At 26.8% G+C, this 20,484-nt stretch overlaps 1 protein-coding gene across 7 annotated transcripts in view; it reads left to right on the forward strand.

The window, feature by feature from the left end:
* Nucleotides 1–20,484, forward strand: part of LOC119615492 (protein grainyhead) — a 155,171-nt gene that overhangs the window by 91,273 nt on the left and 43,414 nt on the right. Inside the window, exon 2 of one of the 7 annotated variants that reach the window (XM_037971536.1) lies at nucleotides 8,874–9,419. The exons of the other annotated variants lie outside the window; for them this stretch is intronic. Within the exon in view, the coding sequence (XP_037827464.1) occupies nucleotides 8,874–9,419 (546 nt within the window). The remainder of the gene's footprint in view (nucleotides 1–8,873; nucleotides 9,420–20,484) is intronic. 7 annotated transcript variants of the gene reach the window in all.

The raw sequence follows: 20,484 nt of genomic DNA on the forward strand, positions 1-20,484 counted from the left end.
AGTAATTTAAAAAAAATCAATTTTTTGTTAATTTTTTTATAAAAATAATTTTTTCTTAATATTTATTCGATTTTAGTGTTTAAAAGAAAAATAAGATTTTTAGTGAAAAGTCAGCTTTTAAATAAATTTTTACTTTAATTTTTACGCTTTTGTCTTAAGTCTTTTGTTTTTATTACAATGATCGTTAAGTCTTCAATTTGAATAAAAAATCGACTATTTAATGAAAATTAAATTTATTTAATAAATAGTTATTTGTAGTTTTCGCAGATGTTAGTCTCAAATTTTTGATTAAAATAATAATTATTAATTGGTCAATATTTAAATTATACCCTACACCACTTCAGTGGTGAGGATTTATTGGGTTTGTGTTTATGTTTGTAACGCACAATATAATATCCTATACCCACCTTAAAGTATGCCAATCGGCTTAAAATCATTTTCTGAGTCGATTTAGCGATGTCCATCCGTCTGTCCGTCCTTCCGTCTATGTAAACCTTGTAATTTTATTCATACATTTTATTTTTATAACTGGTGTAGGGTATTATATGGTGGGCCTCGCCCGACTGCATATAATTTCTTACTTGTTTTCAAAATAAAATTATTATTTTTGGTCCTTAAACGGTTAACCAACACTTCTATAATAGTTAAATAACACAAAAAAAACATACATTTATCAATCATTTTGCAGTTTTTTGTCTATTAAACACATCTTTGGTATTTAAGCTACTGTTGGCAGAAGCTTTATCTACAATATAATTATAGTTAATTGTTATTTCAACATAAAATATAAGAAGATGATAAACAGTAACAAAATTAACAAAAAAATTAAAAAAAACTATAATGCAAACAAAATCTACTTAATTTAATTAAAACTCATAGACAAATAGCCTTGAAAAATCATAAAAATCTTAAAACTTTATAATGAAATTAAAACATGACAACAACAACAACGAAAACACAAAACGCATAAGATTTTAAATTTTTAAACAAAATAAAAAAAATAATAATAAAAATCTATGTATATATGTTTGTATAAATAGATAATCAAAAGATTAATAAACATAAATTACACACAAATCATTATAAAAATATTTACAAGCTTGTAGCACTTATTGTTGTTGTTTTTTGTTATAATTGATATTTACTATTAAATGCAGACTCATAGACACATGTACAAACTAAAGTAACAAATATTTTGTTTAATATAAACTTACTTACGTTCCATAAAAAAAATCTTGTATCTTTAGAATGTGTAGTATGTATATACAGTTCGCTCTGTTAAAAAAATTACAATTACAATGCAATTAAAATGCAAATATGCCCACACGTAAATAAAATACAAAAAAATAATAATAAATAAAACAAATCAATACTTTGAAAAAAAAAAAAGTATTATTGTATTTGTAAAGTTAACAATTAAATTAATAACAAATACCACAAAACAACCAATCATGGTGTCTGAGTACAAAAAAACAAAAACAAAACAACAAATACAATTGATTACAATTTGAATTGCATAAATAAATGGTGTAAATAATTTTTTTTTAAATTTATTATTATTATTGGAAAAAAATTTACACAAATACTTTTTGTCTAACTGAAATGACAAAATATAAAAATTACAATTTAATGTTTTAAATGAAAAATTATTAAATATTTTTTAAACAAAAATATATATTTTATTTAAATACTTTTAAATAAACAAGTTTTAAAGCTGTTAAAACGAACAGCACACGCCAAACAAACAAACAAACAGACACTTTGTATTGCTAGTACCATTGATTAATTATAGTTTAAATTTTGAAGGAAAAAACCAACACATATACACACATACACAAATTTAAAGAAACCATTTGTATTTTTGGACAGCAATTAATAATTATTTGTTTAAAAGAAACAAGCAAATATAAATCAAAAATTTATTAAAACAAAAGACTTAAGAACTAAACTTGATGAAATTTAAATATTATAAACAAACAAACAAACAAAGAATTAATACAAACTAAATAAAATAACAATTTATTCATACACTTGCATCCATATTAATAACACTAACTAACCACAATTGGTATTTACCCGCTTTAAATGGAAATAAACTAAACTTCCGATTTGTGTCAAATACACTGAACAACATGGCAACCAACATTCTTTAACTATTACATAATTGCACAATTTAATCTTTTTAAAAAAATGCAACTAAACAATTTTTAACTTTATGTGCATTTACATATTATTTTTGATATGACTGCAATTTTTGTTTGTTTCTTATTTTAATCACTTGATGTGGTAATTAAAAATCCACTTATTTACGCATCATCGATCATTTACATACAACATATTAACTTGAACATGAATGAGTGGATTAAAAACTTTTAAAGATTTTTCTGAGCTTTTCCTTCAAAAGAAGTAGTTTTAATAATAATAATAATTAAAACATACAGTTGTATCTATGTATTTGTATCTGTTATAATAGGTTTATTTCTTTCTTACTGTCTGTCCGTCTGTGGTTTTGGTTGCTTGCTGTAAGATTTACATGATCAATCATAAATTTTGTTTAAATACAGCTTTAACACAAGGTTACATTGAAAATGTATTTAAGAAAACAGTAAAAATAAAAAAAAATCGAAACCTTTCGCTTTTTGTATTGAAAAAAAAAAACAACAAAAAATTAATGATAAATCAGACGGAAGTGCGTATTTTACATATAACACATACATACATAAGTAAATGCTTGTTTATTTAATAAGAAAATAATGTTTACGTATGTTTTTTCCTCCTGTTAAACATTTGTAAACTTTTAGTGTATGTGTCACCTTTTAACCTTGAAAACTTAAATCATAATGTCATAAAAAGATTGAAAAAGTAAAATATAATAAACAACCGTTTTATGCATTAAATTTTTAAATTTTTATTAATTTCATTGTTATAGTTATTTTTTTTCTGCCAAGTTGTGGTATTTTTTTTTGTTATTATTAAACATTATTGTTTATTTCTCATAATACATTTTGTATGATGGCGATAATGATGATGATGATGACGATGGTTGTGGATACAATATCAAAAGTCATCGTTTGTTAAAGTTTAATCAGCATTGGTAATTGCAATAGCCAACATATAAATAAACTAACAATAACAACAATAGCATAAGTAACAACAACAACATTAAAATACTTAGTAATTATAACAAATACTTATAATAATAATGAAAAAAATAACAATTTAACAAATACTTACGAGTATGTAGTAGAATAACAGACTGACCAACCGACTATCTGACTGACTAACTGAATATACATATAAATTGAAAATTAACTAAAACATACATACATATTTACAAACTTATTCATACCCTACACTCTGTCATGGTAGTTCTAGAAGTTGTTGGTGTTACATTGGGGACTAAAGTACACTATAGACTATTCTGCAGACTATCCTATTGACTAGCCTTTTGATATGTCTATTTACAAGTGGGTTGAATAGTTTATGGTCTAATCTTTTGACGATTCTATTGTGTGGTCTATGGCCTACTCTTTGGAATAGTTTATGAACTAGTCTACTACTAGTTCAATGAGTAGTCTTTGAAGGCATATATTAAGAAGTCCTTTCAGCTATTAGCTATTTAATGGACTTATCCGTGGATTAGTCCGCTTAGCAGCCTATGGATATATCTATTTACTGGACTATAGATTAATTCTTGAACTTGTCTAGTTTCAAGTCCATTGAATAGTCTATGAACTAGTCTATTTTCAAGTCCATTGAGTACTCTATAACTATTCTATGAAATAAACTATTAAAAAGTTCTTTGAGCAGTCTATATACATAGTAGTATAAGAGACTTGTGTTTGAGTATTCCATGGATTAGTCCACTTAGCATTATATAGTCTATAGACTGCTCTTTGGAATAGTCTGGAACTAGTTAACTACTAGTTCATTGAGTAGTCTATGAAGTAATATATTAAGAAGTCCTTTCAGCAGCCTATGGATAAATCTATTAAATAGTCTATAGACTAATTCTTAGAATAGTCTATGAACTTGTCTATTTTCAAGTCCATTGAGTACTATGAAATAAACTATTAAGAAGTTCTTTGAGCAGTCTATAGAAGAGTACCTATATGAGCTAATTCGTAGAGAAATCTATAAGCTTGTGTATGAGTATTCCTTGGATTAGTCCACTTAGCATTCTGTGGATAAGTCTATTTAGTCTATAGACTAGTCAATTGGCTTATCATTATATCTTTTGACGATTCCATTATATAGTCTATGGATTGCTCTTTGGAGTAGTCCATGAACTAGTCTACTACTAGTTCATTGAGTAGTCTATGACTAATCCATGATAGTCTTTGGACCAGTATATTGACTAATTCGTAGAGTAGTCTATAACTTGTCCATGAATATTCCATGGATTAGTCCTCTTAGCAGCCTATGGATAAGTCTATTAACTAGTTTGTGGACTAATCAATAAACTATTTAGCAAAAGTTTAGAATTTAGAAAAAATTACTTAAAATGTCGTTTGTTTATGTTTAAAGGTACTATAAGACATAATTTGTGTATAATCATATTTGCGAAAAGTTAGGTTTTTCGTTTCCCAGAACCTCCTCGAAAAATAGATTCATAAATTGTAATTCAATACTAAATATATTCAAACTATTTCTAATTAAATAAAACCCATTCGGTTTAGCTGAAACTATATTCGATCTTTACCATATATACACCTGATTCATTTGTTGTAGTTGTCTTAGTGATATTTAATAACAAATAAAAATTAAAAGATATTTTAAATTTTTTTGATTTAATTCCATGTGTTTATTTGTGTTTGTGTATCTGGCAGTTTGTTGTTAGTGTGAGTGTGAATGTGTTTGTGTTGTTGTTGTATTTAACTGCAGTCAATGGTCGTTTGTCCTTCAATATATATATATTTTATTTTGTTTTGTTAAAATGTTCACAACACAGATACAAATCAAATATACATATAAAATAACACATATACTCACACATTCAAATATTCTTATTATTTTATTCTTTAATTATAAAAAAATCTTATCAATATCATTTTATTTGTTTAAACTACATTGCCTGGTCAATGTGTTTGAGACGCAATAATGTTTTCTTTTCTTAAATTAAAAAAAAAAAATTATAAACAATAAAATTAATAAAGATATTTAAGAAATTCTTAGAAATTCTTATAGCTGTAATACAATTTTGCCCTGATTATATATTTTTGTTTGAAATTCTGTATATGGTCCTCATAATATTGACCATTACCTGTAGTCTTTATTTTGTATTCATACATTCATACATGCTCTCTTATTCATTCTTCTGTTTAAGGTATGATAATTTTTTAATTATTTTTTATTACCTTTTGTCACTTGTAATGACATTTAACTATTTTTTTTTTGCTTCATTCTGTTTCGTTTTGTTCTCGTACTCATACAAACATGTCTCCAGAATAACACATGTAAAAATTTTAACGAACTCGCATTAGGAAGACTCCAACTTTTTCGAATGCAACTAAAAATCAAGCTTGTGAAATGTGAATTACATATTCAATTACAATCGATAAAATTTCAATTACAGTTAATTGTAATTAAACATAACTTTTATGTACTTGTAATTATGAATTGTTTTCATATAATTACAATTAATTCTGTAAAATTACAAGTACATACTGTAATAGTTATTGCTCAATACCACAGTACAAATAATTATAATTTACTACGTAATGAATTACTTAGTGATGTAATCATTACCGACTAAGCCTGATGAAAATTTTCGTATGGGTTTCGAATGTGCCAAATTCTCGTTTGGGACCACCTTAATGCACCTAGAATTCTGGTGTGTTGAAAGTAGAATTGTTATTTGTTGTTGTCATATGTAGTTTTTCTTGTTAAATTAAATATTTATTTTGCTGCTGCTGTTGTTGTTGACCATTGTAACATTGTAATACGTTCTTTCGTTAACAACTATAACTGTTTTTTGTTTTTATCTGTAACTATGCGCGTGTGCATGTGTATTTGTGTTTTAATTTCTTAATAATTTATTTATTAGAGTATGATTCATTTATTTAAGATTAAAACATATTCAGTTGTTTATTATCGTTACGGAATTATTAAGAATTTTGTGGTAAACAAATAGGCAACAACAACTATAACAACAAACTGTTAGAATAATTAATTTGAATATATAATCATCAATTTAGTTTAAAACATTAACTAATTTGAATAAGCGTCAATAAAACGGCTCTAAATTAAAATCTATTTTGGAATTTTTTTCCATCTTTATATATGTGTGTATGAATGTATGTATTTTGTTTTTAGCATGTGTCTAAATCAGCTTAGAATAGTATGTGTCAATGTGTAGGCATATTTATAGGAACTATTCGTTATAATTTGGTTTATTTCCAATCAATAGGGGTGATATACAAAGTAAAAGATTTAACACATTTTATTGAAATTAATAGTATTGAATTTTTATTGTTATTCGCAATCAATCTTCAGATTAATATCAACTATTTGACAGTGTAATAAACAATGTTTGTTTCAGATATTGTTTTGTATTGAAAGTTATTAATGAACTTAAAAGCTAAGAGTACTGGTACAGGTACTGGGAGGTGAAAAAAATATTTAAAAAGTATTTTATTAAAGTTAAGAACATAATCTTAAATTCTTGAACTGAAACTGCCAGTCTCCTTTTACTTAAGATTACTCTGTTTTCTTTTTTATTGGTTTGTTTGTTATAAATTTCAATTGCTTTTAATAATGCATTTAATTAATTCTTAATTAATTCAACTAATGCAAAATAATGTTATAAATCAAATTATACAATGTTTCTTAATAATAAAACATTAATATGAAACCCGTTTTCCAAATAACCATCCATAACGTTTTATTAACAAAAATACCAAATTAATAATATTTAAAACGAATTCATAAATAAAAAAAAATCCCTAAATAAAATTATTTTAACTGGTAAATATGAACTATATACAACACTCTACTAGATTGAGGGCTAAGAATAGAAAAAAAAAATTACATATTTTTTTGGCACAAACATCTTTTCCTTTAAATAATTTCTTAGTTGGATTTTATTATAAAATTTTGTGCAAAATTTTTTCTTTAAAAATGGTTGCTAAGGCATAAATTTCAAAAACTGTTGTCGTTTTTTAAACCGTTTTCGTCCGTTACTTATTTTAATTTAGTTTATTTTTTTTATTGTCATTTTAAATTGTTTCTTTTTGTTTTCTTCTTAAACATATTTGCATTTTGCATCACTGCTTTAAATATTTTTATAAACATTTTTTTTGTTGCAGTTAATTTGCGTTTATTAAGTAAATCAAATTTAAAATGCCAAATGTTAAACTTGTGTTTAATTTATAATTTATCGAATATTATTTGTTTTTTTCTTTCTTCTTTATTTTAAACGATTTTTTGTGGCGATTTCTAATGGCTGTATAAAACTTAATGTTTCATATGATTATGTGCATAATGAAAAATAATATAAAAAAATTAACAAATTAAAAAAAAACAACAAAGAAATAATAATAATTTGCACAATTTATGACTTTTGTTAGAAGCAAAAAATAAAAAAATAAAGAAACAATAAAAAATCTCCAAATTCTAAAAAGATTAATAACAATTAACAAAGATTTTTATTTAGTAGAGATGTTTTAAAAATAACGATTATATAAACAATTAAATTTAATAGAAAATATTTTAAAAAAACATTTAAACAAATAAAATCCCCAAAAAAACAAAGAAACTTTAGTATCCTTAATTTTAAATCATTATTTGTTTAACTAAGTATTTGCAAACGTTAAAACGATTTAAACACTCTGCAGCTTCATTTAAATAATAAAATTAAAATTTACTTTCGAAGGACCACTTTTATTATTATCCTTCCTAAAAACCAATTACGTTATGATAAGGCCTCTTTTGCTATTTATACACCAAAATAAGCAAACATTTACCAATTATGTAAGATTTGCCATTTGTTGCAATGAAGTACATATTGTTAATAAATACAATAACCTTCATTTGAACTCTAATAAATATGTGTTGACATTTGATGGTTTGGATTTTTTTGTTTTATTTGCTGCTAAAAAGGAAATATTGTTTTATTACATTTTTGTTCATACTGTTGAATAGATTCGCCTTTCTTTTCCTGTTGTCGTCATCGTCTTCCTTTTACAATGTAATAAACAAATTTTTTACGAATGATTAAACAACAGCCAAAATATTAACAACCAAAATAATACAAAAAAAAAAAAAAAATAACATGTGTACTCCACATACAAGACCATTTGAGGACAATGAAACAAAGGAAGACAGAAAAAAAACCCAATAACGACAACCCAAATACGCATCTAAGACAACAGCAGCTACTGTTTTTATATCATCAAGCTTATCCTGGTATCAGATTTCACTGAAAGAAATCGAAAACAAAAAAACACCCTTAAGTCGTAAATTCCTTTACGAAACTATTCTTAAGACTACTTTACTCGTAGTGTTGTTTTTATTTTTCATATTTTTAAAAAATAATTTGCATATTTTTGCCTCTAACCCCTTTGCTTTACTCGTTACTTTTTTTTATTATTTATTCATTTTATTATTTTTATTTTTGGCTGCTATAAAGCAATAAAAACTATCAATTTTTTCCCATTTTTTTACCCTTAAAAGGGACCGTGTGAAATACGTTTTAAAGAGTTTTTAACTTAAAACACTTATAAAGTGTAAAAATTTAAAAAAATACAATGTTTTCATAAAAAATTTAAATATTTAATTGGAAAATACACACTTAAGTTACATTTCCTAAAGGATTTGAAAGAAAAAACGATATTTAATTTACTTCTTAAATTTAAAAATAACAAAAACCTTAGACGCCGTACTGTATTAACAAATGGTGATTCTTTAAATTCGGGTTCTACGTCACCAACGCCATCAACCCCCTCGTCACAAGCTCAACCCATAGCCATGTCCACACATCACCAAAGTAGTCCTCATGAAGTTATAATACATCAGCATAATGGTAATACCTATCAATTGCCAGCTTCATCGGTGGCTTCGCGCTACTTTGAGCATCCCCAGTTGACTACAGTCGTTTCGGCCTCTACGCCCCAAAATTTACTCAGTTTGTCACCCAATGATGGGGCCACACATCCTCACAGTCAACAGCAGCAGCAACAACAACAACAGACTGACGATCCAAATGGCAATGGTATGCAACAGACACAACATCACCAGCAACATCAGCAGCAACAGCATCAATTGATTGAGGCTGCTGCCACAACTGTTAATTTAAGTTCTCTAGGGACACCGCAATTGCATCAGGTTCAAACCTCTAATGGTACAACGTCATTTGTTTATGAATATTATAAAATGCCCGAAAAGGATGGCTCCACAACAGAAGCTGAACTTCACTGGAGGTAAGTTTACAACGAAAAAAAGTTTTTGTTTTAAGATTACAGCAAATCCTTGTTGAAATCATCGGGGAGTAAGTTGTTGTATTTATAAATGTGTAAGTAAGAATTGAAAAAAATATTGTTAATTATAAACAATAACTTCTTAAAAGTTATTTGGTAAGTGATGTGCGTACTAACAAAAGTTAGACTTAGTTGAGTTGCTCATTCTGATATAAACCTAGGACAGACAACCTAGACATTTTCATCTGTCTATTGAAGACACGATTGGACCTAGGGTCCACGATTTTACCTAGTTCTTAGACAAGTGGCCCCTCAGATTACTGTTTAAACATTCATAATTATGCTGCAATTGGACAAAATTTTGGATAAGTTAGTTTTACACATCCAAGATTTGTTCTTCAATACATAACAAATATCGGGTCACATATGACGCTGGATCCTATATCTGGACCCTTTTAGAAAATTACTTTTAAATTACTAGTAAGCGATGAAATTCAACATAAATAAGTTTAAAAATCTCTCTATCAAATTTCAAAAGATGGGTTCATAATAAGATCTACTCTCCATTTAACCTCTTTTACAGCAAAACAGTTTTTTTTATCAATAATTCGTTTAAAAATTTTAAGAAAAATTTACCAAAATTATGCAGGCCGATACGTTTTTAAGCCAGAGACCAAAGCTTACTTTTCTTAAGGATCGAGCGCTGAATCCGAATCTGATAGCTCGAAGAATGAAGAAGATATGTTAGATATTAAGCCTTTATTTAATAGATGACAGAATGGACTTTCAGATGTCATACAACATTATATTAATAAAGTTGTCTTGGCGCTGTTATAAAATCTCTAAAAGGGACAAAAAATGGCGTGTTTTCAGATTTCATTGCACGATATTTTCAAATCCCAGATGTGATGAGCTCTGAGGATCAATCTTTAGAAAAGCTTGATCTTAGGGCTTCGACTTTTTAATTTTTTTTGATGTTAATCATTATTTTAAATTCAGCAGAGTTTGGTTTATAAACCCTATAAAAGGTCTTCTATCGACAATAATCAACCTGATGTTCATATTAATATCGATAAACATAAAACTAATGAATAAATCGTGGAAATATATTCCGAAAAGGCTGGTTCTTAATGACCTATAATTCAGATTCTGAAATAAACTTTAAATTTACGAGATGTTTTGATGTCGGCTATATACGCTATATACTATACTTAGCTGTTTTCTTATTAAATCTTATAATTTCTAATTAAAAGCAAGACCATATGGGTATTTTCTATAATCCTGAACATAATCTTTTAAAAAATTTAATATTTTTAATGAATTAGTCACAACAAAGAAATAATTGTTTTTCAAGTTTAATAAAATTAACTGTAGTATTTTATATATTTTTTATTGTAATAAAAACAAACAAAACAGTTCATTCATTTTTTAACAAAATCCATTCATTAAACTGCAAAATTATTAAAATAAAAGAAACACGACATTTTAGCCAAAAAAAAATAATTCGTAAAGTAATAAAAACAAAATTTTGAAATTTTCAAGTCAACAAATTAATCAAAAATGAGATTATTAAAAACACTACAGCAGAAACAATAAACTTTTTTTAATTATTGTTAAAAGTCGCGGACCACAAGACACTCCCGCTGGTCATTTGTTTAAACTATTTAAAGTTTAAAGGTTTTGTTGTTGTATTTGATAAAAGTGTTGACATTGGTTTCATTTCAAATTTTAAAAATTACACAAAAAAAATCTAAACGAAACGTAACAAAAACAAATCTATTTCTCGTAGACATACAAAAAGATACATGGCCATTAGGCTTTTGCTTGTTAACATACATACAAACATACTTGCGACTATGTTTAACAACAACAACAACAAAATTGATTACAATGTTTATAATACAACAAATAGAAAAAAAAATAATAATAATAAAACATTAGCAGCGAGAAATAAGAGCATTTGCTGGAGATATCAGTTATTTGAATCTTATTACCATTAACACTTGCCAAGTGTCGCTAACCTAGACGACTGGAATACAAGGCATCATAGACACACACTCAAGCATCATAGACAGTGCAGCGTGTGTTTGTTGATTTCTTTGTCCCACCGAGTGTTTGTATATTATTGTTATGCAGTGTAATGTACACCGGCCATTTGAAAGCCACACCCTTACAAAGTTTTATTTTATTCAACTTTTTTTTTCAGCTTATTGGAATTACAACAAAACAAGCAGAAAAAAAAACTAATGAAACTTTAAATGAATGTGTGTATGTAATTGTTGTAGTTTTTTTTGCTGTATTATCAATTGATCATATTGTTGTATCTTTCAAATAGTTCTTGATCAATTTTCTATAATGTTTTTATTTCAATTTTATATTATTTTTATTATCCATTTGCTGTTGATTTGCTTTGCTTGTCTATGCAATTACAATGGCGTCCAAACTTTGCGTTTGTATTCTAATTTCAGAATTTCTCAAATAGTTTAAAAAAGAGATGTTTATACACTGTATTTATATGAAGAAATTGGTAATGACTTGCAATTGTAACTACTTACCTATTAACATACTTTTCAATGACTACTACATACCGTCCTGATCACAGAGAAGTAGTTTAATAACATCTTATTAATAATGAGTTATAAATATACTTTCTAATACATTAGTCAGCTTCACCGTTAAGATATAGAAGCTGTATACGTTTTTTCACACGATTTACATTCACTGATTTCTCTCCAATGCCTCCAATGGTAATGAAAACTTTTGTGGGGCTTATGTATGACAACTGAACTTCAGTTGTATTGGTTTACATAACAGGATAATGTTTTCATTGAACGAGTATATTAATAAAAAATTCATTATTGCCGCATTTGTGGGACATTAATCTCTCAACTGTGCACAGAAAAAAATGGAATTCAAAATCAAACAAAAAATTCATAAAGCCAAGTATTTTTTTTTACTAAAATAGGACCTATCACGAAATTCGTAAAATCAAGTACTCAAATTCGTAAATTCTTTATTGAAAAAATTTCAGGATTTTTCTTATTAAAATAATATACTATTTACGAAAAACATTAATAAATAATCGCAACATTTCCAAACAATTATTTTACTGAAACAATAACACAAGTTATTAGTATTTGTACTGAAATTCAAGCAAATATGTTATCTGAAACAGTTAAATTATTTATTGTATTTTGGCAATAATAATAAGAAAATTTTTTATTGAATCTATAAAAATTTTGTTAAAAAATATATACTAAATTTTAACAAAAATTTTACAAAAAATATTTACAACTAAAAGTAGTAAAAAAATTACATATATACTTACAACATTTTTAAGAAAACGTTTCTAATTCTAGAAACTATTATTTTGTACTGTGAAAACTGAAACACTTATACATTAAATGTTATAAACCAAATAAGAATTATATCAATTCATTTTAGTACATTCCAAAACTGGTTTTATTGTTGTATTCCATATGCTGACATAAAAATAAAACTCAAACAAAAACATTTATTGAATCAGTAAAAATATTTACTGAAAGTTAAATTTATTTCAATAAAGTGTTTGTTAGAAAATATTTTCCTTCTGTGTGAACATCAAACAAATTCGTTATAAACCCAAATAAAAATATTTATAAAAATCGAAATTAAATTTAAGCAAACGATTGTTAAGAAAAAAATTGTGCATATTTTTTTCTGTGTGGAGGTTGGTCTATTGCTTCATTAGTTTGTTTGTGGCATTAGTTCTGTGCTTGTCAGATTACACTTAAAAAAGTTTAAGAACCTCTGTTAGTTCTGAGCATTTAACGCCTCGGGCTAATTAGTTATTAGGAATATTTATTGGTATATTAAAGCTATTTGTATTGGTATGTATTAGTTGTTGTTGTTGTAGTAATTGTAGCATGTGTAGAGTAATGTAGTCAGTCGACACCTACATTTTATTTTAAATTGCTGTTTTATAGTGTGACATTTGGTTGTAAATCATAATCTTTTTCTTAGTTTTATTTCATTAAATTCTTATTGTATATAAAACACTACTATTACTGTTCTAAATAATATGTACGATGTAATATGTACGTGTATAAGTGTATAAATATTTAAAAATTTTCTAAAATACTTTGAATATGCATAAACATATTAATTTATTTTGTATAAACATGTAATTAAATTGTATACAATAAAATGAAAACAACAACGAAATCACTTTTATTAAATAATCATTTAAGATGTAGATCAATTAAAATTATTTGCAAAAAATAAAAATAAAATGTGAAAATATTTTAATCTGCAAAAAAAAGTAAATAAATCTATAAAAGGGCACGTGTTGCGGAAGTTATGCAAATTAAAAGGTCGTTTACAATCTAAATATCATAAACAGTTTTGTCAAATACATTTTAATATTTATAAATAAATATCAACACTCCCTAATTGTAAAAGTTATGAGTTGAACTGTGAATATTTCATAATATTTTACTAACTTTACAAACAGCTCTTTTTAACAACATTATGTATGAACTCATTATTTTAATTAAAGTTTGAATAAGAAAATTATTTAATAAATACGTCATTATTGACCTTGTTTTCTTTTTAAACACTTGCCTCCCTGCCTTACTTGATTTGTTACAAACAAATATCACTTTTTTCTTATTAAATTTAAACAAATTTATTAAAGGTTGTCTTAATATTGTTTTCTTTTTATAAATTTCCAATAATTTTGTGATTGTCTTAATGTCATTTAAAATCCTCTTTTTTAAATTTGTTTTAATTTAGTCTCTTTAATATTTAATGTCATAAATTGTGCATTTAATTACTGTCTTTTCAAGCTTTTAATACATATACATACATACCTGTGGCAACATTAAATATAATGACATAAAAACACATTTTAATAAAACAAAATTGTATGAGTCTCAAAATTAAAAAAAAAAACCGAATAATTTGATTCAAAAGACATTTTCACTTAAACATAATAAAAATCAATTTAATTCAAGGCAAAAGTTCAACGAAAAGCTGCTGCTTTTTTTTGTTAATTTGCTTTAGATAAATTAACGAAATGAAAGGAAATTAATTGAAATCAATTTTGAAAACAAATTCAATTTTCTAAAACCTTAACAGTTATTATTGTTAAAAGTTTTATTGGCAATAATTATAGAAAATTTTCGACTATAGACTAGACTATAGACTAGACTATAGACTAGACTATAGACTAGACAATAGACTAGACTATAGACTAGACTAGACTAGACTATAGACTAGACTATAGACTAGACTATAGACTAGACTATAGACTAGACTATAGACTAGACTATAGACTAGACTATAGACTAGACTATAGACTAGACTATAGACTAGACTATAGACTAGACTATAGACTAGACTATAGACTAGACTATAGACTAGTCTATAGACTAGACTATAGACTAGACTATAGACTAGACTATAGACTAGACTATAGACTAGACTATAGACTAGACTATAGACTAGACTATAGACTAGACTATAGACTAGACTATAGACTAGACTATAGACTTGACTATAGACTAGACTATAGACTAGACTATAGACTTGACTATAGACTAGACTATAGACTAGACTATAGACTTGACTATAGACTAGACTATAGACTAGACTAAAGACTAGATTATAGACTAGACTATAGACTAGACTATAGACTAGACTATAGACTAGACTAAAGACTAGACTATAGACTAGACTATAGACTAGACTATAGACTAGACTATAGACTAGACTATAGACTAGACTATAGACTAGACTATAGACTAGACTATAGACTAGACTATAGACTAGACTATAGACTAGACTATAGACTAGACTATAGACTAGACTATAGACTAGACTATAGACTAGACTGTAGACTAGACTATAGACTAGACTATAGACTAGACTATAGACTAGACTATAGACTAGACTATAGACTAGACTATAGACTAAACTATAGACTAGACTATAGACTAGACTATAGACTAGACTATAGACTATACTATGGATTAGACTTCAGACTATAAATTAGACTATAGACTAGACTATGGATTAGACTTCAGACTATACTTCAGGGTATTCTTCACACTAGACTTCAGACTAGACTGTATACAAGACTAGACCACAGAATAGACTTTTTGGAAAAATTTTCTTTCTCTAAAAATTCCTTTTTTAGGAAAATTTCTAAAATTTTCTCTTACTTTAGAGAATTTTCAAAATTTTCTCCAATTACAAAAAATTTATTCTTAATTTTTTCAAAAAATATGTATAAATTTGTTAAAATGTACACTTTCTATGAAAAAATTAGTTTTAAAATATTTTTAAATAAAAATATAAAATTTAAAAGGTTAAAGTTTGACTCTATGGTCTTATTTAAACTGCTGCATTTTGTAGTTCTTAAGTTTAACTTTTCAGGATTTTAAATCCGCTAGAAGAATGTCATATTTCAAGTTAAGCCCAACTCATTTGTTATATTTTTCTTCTTAATTTCTTTAAGTTTAACTTAGACAAAAATAATTTATTTATGTACTTTTTTACTTGTTTAAATTGCTTTAAATTGGCAATATTGCTGCTACGACAAATTTGTATTTTTTTTGGTTTAAATAATATTTAGTTGTTGTGTTTTTGTTTTATCAGTTTGATGCGTTAATGGCATTTAATCCCATTAACAGACACACGCTAACTTTTTCAAATATTACTACATGCGAAATAAAATATTTAAAAATAAGAAAAAAATTGGTCAGACCTTTTCACATATTTATATGAATCGATTTTTTTCTTTGGCTGGACTATGTAACAGAGTTTTTAAAAATGTCGTGACTTCATAAAATCTTAAAAATTATGAAAGACATATTTTTTTTTGTTTATAAAAAAGTTGCAAATTCTTTGTATTGGTGTTATATGGAGGAAGATGATGATGCTGGCAAAGCCTAAGATGATAATAATAACAATAATGATGATGATGGCTACCGCATACTGAGGTTGCAACCACCTGCTGCTGTTGAAATCAGTTGCCAATAAAATGTTGAAAGGAAATATTCAATAAGGCTGACGCCTTAAAATAATGTTGATTTGAAATTCGCTGTTTTTAATTGTGTTGCAACACTCGCTGCCACATGCATACTGGGATACATGCATTGATAGGGTTTTATGATCCTTTTACTGGTTTGGGGGAAAAATAAATATGCAACAAATAAGCATTTTTATTGTTAAGACAGTTTGGCTGGGGATTTGCTTAATTTTTTTTGTTTTCTAATTGAAACGGAAAAAAAAGAAAGGAGACAAAACAAAACATAATAAAAAAAGGAACAACTGACGTTCTGCTTAATCCCGGCTTAATGAAATTGATTCCCAACCAGTCACATCTCATCAATGCAAAGCAGTTCATAGCATAGAGCAGAGCATAGCATAGAGCAAATAGTTTAACATTTATAATGATTAGTCGATTGGAAAACAAAAACAACTAAAAAATAATAATGAATAAATAAAAATATACAGAAAAGAGGAAAAAAAATCGGTAGAGATTTGCATATTTTTTCTTATGCTTTGCCATGTGATATGCAACCCTTTTTTTGCTGTTTTACTGCTGCCGCTTATACACATACTGCATTCAGCATTACTGATGCTGATAATGCAACTGTAGACAAGATAAACATCAACAAAATTTTATTCTTTTTTTCGAAATACAAGCAAAAGAATTTAATTTCCTTCTGAATTAAATGAGATGTGTAAAATCTTAGAGATGAAATTTTTAAGATTTTTATCTTGATTTGTTTGCAACTTCAAACAGAAACAGAAAAAAAGTACGTTAAACTTAAAACGATGATGATGACGATGGCAAAAGTGATTTTCCAAATAAGATAACAACGACACGGCAAAAGAAAAAAAAGAAAATAAATAATAAAATTGAATCTTTAAAATTGTACATGAAATTGTACTGTTTTTTTTTTTTTTCATTTTATTTTATGGTAGATTTATTATTTTTCTCAAACTATAAAATGACCTTCTGCGTTAAAATTATTTTATTTTTAGTTTTGTGTTGCAGCAGTTGTTTTATGTTGATTTTTTGATTTAGTACAATTTTGAAATAAAAATAAATTCTGGTAAAAAAAACTAAAATAAAACGGTTTTAAAATAATGTTAAATAATATGACTTGTTATACACATGTACATATGAATGCATGTACATATGTATTTATGTTTGTAACTCTTAAGTTTGTGGTATTGTTGTTGTGTGGCATTATTGTGTTGTAGTATATTTAAACGGTTTATTGGACTTTAAGAAATCTTTTTAATGTCATTTTTTTGGTAAAAAAAACTAAGAATTAATTGAAACACACATAATTTTAATTATCTTTGCGAGTAAGTGTTGTGTGAGTGAGTATGTGTGTGTTTTCATAACTTTACAAAAATGTACATGTTTGTATGTCAAAGTGTATAATGTAGTTGTTTGTATTTTACGTGTATCACCTCTCTAAAGCATGGTTTAATGTCATTAAACCATAAAATCCATAAACCTTCTTTCGACAAGCTTCCTTGACAGCAACAGTAACAACAACAGCAGCAACAAAAACAACAATAACAAGTAAACAGCACATTTACACAAACTATTTTCGTGGAAATGTTTCTTTTTTTATTCTTAGCATTTTTTTTCGTACAAATTGCTCCACATTATAAAGACCACAGCAGTTTGAATTTATGTTTTTTTTTTTCATTTTTTTATACACTTTTAATTTAAGCTTCTTTATTGTTATTATTTTTTACTTTTTTAATCTAAAATTCTATTTAAAACTGTGTAAATAAGAAACGTTTATATACGCAATAGCAATTTTCGTTTTTTTTTTGTCACATTTTGTTAAAATTTCGTCGTTTGTTATAGAGTTTCATAAAGTGTTTTATTTCATTTGTTGTGATGACCTTTTCCATGCTCCTCTATGCCATCCATCCATTTATACCCGTAATGTTTAGTTAGACAAACTCATACAGTTACAGTTTTCTATGGAAAAGTGCGCAAATCATTTTTTTATTTGTTGTTGTAACAGCGTAGTTGCGTTAAAATTGTTTTTTTTCATAAGAATTTCTATGAGACCATTTTAGAGTACATTTATTTTTTTATTTAGAAATTTATTTAATGGAATTGAAATCATTCCATTAGATTGTTGGAAAAAAAGTTAAGTGTAAACTATGAATGTATGTAAACCCCACTTATGATTGATTAAAAGCAGTCTTGGGGGCTTTTGATTACATTGAGTAATGTATTACATATCAATTACTAATCATATAGATTTAAACACTGAGTATTAATTCTCGAAAAGCCTATTCCTAGGCGAAAAGGGGAAAATGATATTCTTTTTATTAAAACTTTACATAAAGAAGTAATTTTTTCCATTTTTTATCGTTCTAATGAAATTTTTTGAATTTTAACTATAAGAGGTACTTTTTCTTTCATCAAATGGTACTTTTTGTATTTTCTTTAATTTAGAACCTAGAAACATACATTTTAACATGACTTAATGAGAATCTATTAGAGATCACTCTTTTGTACTTTTTCCTTTTTCAAATGGTATGTTCTATAATATGAAGCCAAAACACAAGATTACTGAACACTGATTCTTAAATATAGAACTTTTTGGTACTTTTTCGTTCCTCAAATCTATATATATAAAAATGAATGTGTGTTTCTATGTTTGTTTGTTTGGTCTTTATAGTCAGCCAAACGGCTGGACCGATTCGTCTGATTCGACCGATGTCTTCCTGTATGTCTGGAAGGAACTATTAGCTACTTTTTACTTCAAAATTCCAAGTGAGCGACGTCCCACGATCACGTACAAAATAAAGTCGCCTATGTCAGAAACTGCAAAAGCTAGAGTCCTAAAATTGGGTATGGACAACTTTGACATGCATATAAATACATGGGAATCAAATGGGCAACCTAACTAGAGTGGGCGTGGCACCACCCATATAAAAAACCTCTTAAATTGATATATCTGAGGAAATATAACAGCTAGAGTCCTAATTTTTTATCGGAAGCACTTTATGAATGTTTAAGACTGAAAATGGAAAGGGGCGTGGCACCTCCCATATTAATTAAATATTAAAATTCGTTTATCTGGTAAACTATTGGACATAAAATCTTAAAATTTTGCACAAAGACCTTTAATATCCGTCTGAAAATTTGGGATACAAATGGGCGGACTTTCATAAGCGGTACTTCCCATACGGATTGAGTATACAAATTTGTATATCTTGTGATAATATAATAATAATAATTCGTTTATTTTTAATATCTATTTGATTGGCATTTGGGAGAAAAATGGGCGGACTCTTATTAGGGAAGCTTGACACCTCCCCATATGAATGAAGTAAACAAATTCATGTATTTGGGTAATTATTATAGCTAAAATCCTAAATTTCGCACGAAGAACTTTGACATCCATGTAAACATTTGCGTAATAAATGGGCAGACTTTTAATATGGGCATGGCACCTCCCATATGAATTCAATACAAAAATTCCTATATATGGAAAACTGTAAGAGCTAGAATATTCAAAAATCGTAGTGAGTTTTTAATTTTTATTTGTTGGCTTTAGGGTAGAAAAGCACACTGGTTATAGCTAGTGTTAGTATAATCTTGAACTTAGTTTGTTTGAAAGGAAGATGTATGTATATACATTAAATCTGAAGAAATACACCTAGGCCTCTAACCGGTCAGTTGTGCGCTCCCAAACCAGTGCCTCAGGTGGGAATCGAACCCATCACCACCGGTATACCCGACTAGAACACTAATCTTGAACTTACAAACATATATTTTAAATAAGAAGCTGTATGAGAAGACTCTTTGGCACTTTTTGATTAAAGGTCCTTATTAAATGAGAATTTATAAAAGGGAGATTTTGGGTACTTTTTCGTTTTTCAAAAAATTAAAGAGCATCTACTAAAAGAAATCTTTTCGTTCTTCAATTGATACTTTTAGAGTTTTCTATAATATAAAACATAGAAATATGAAATTTTTAATTGAATGATAATCTTTATGGTACTATTCTAATACACTAGGGCTTAACCTAAT

This window comes from Lucilia sericata, unplaced genomic scaffold (genome assembly GCF_015586225.1).
Source record: "Lucilia sericata isolate MDLA Ls3-8-SP2 unplaced genomic scaffold, ASM1558622v1 Contig000048F_arrow, whole genome shotgun sequence".
Taxonomy (NCBI): Eukaryota; Metazoa; Arthropoda; class Insecta; order Diptera; family Calliphoridae; genus Lucilia; species Lucilia sericata.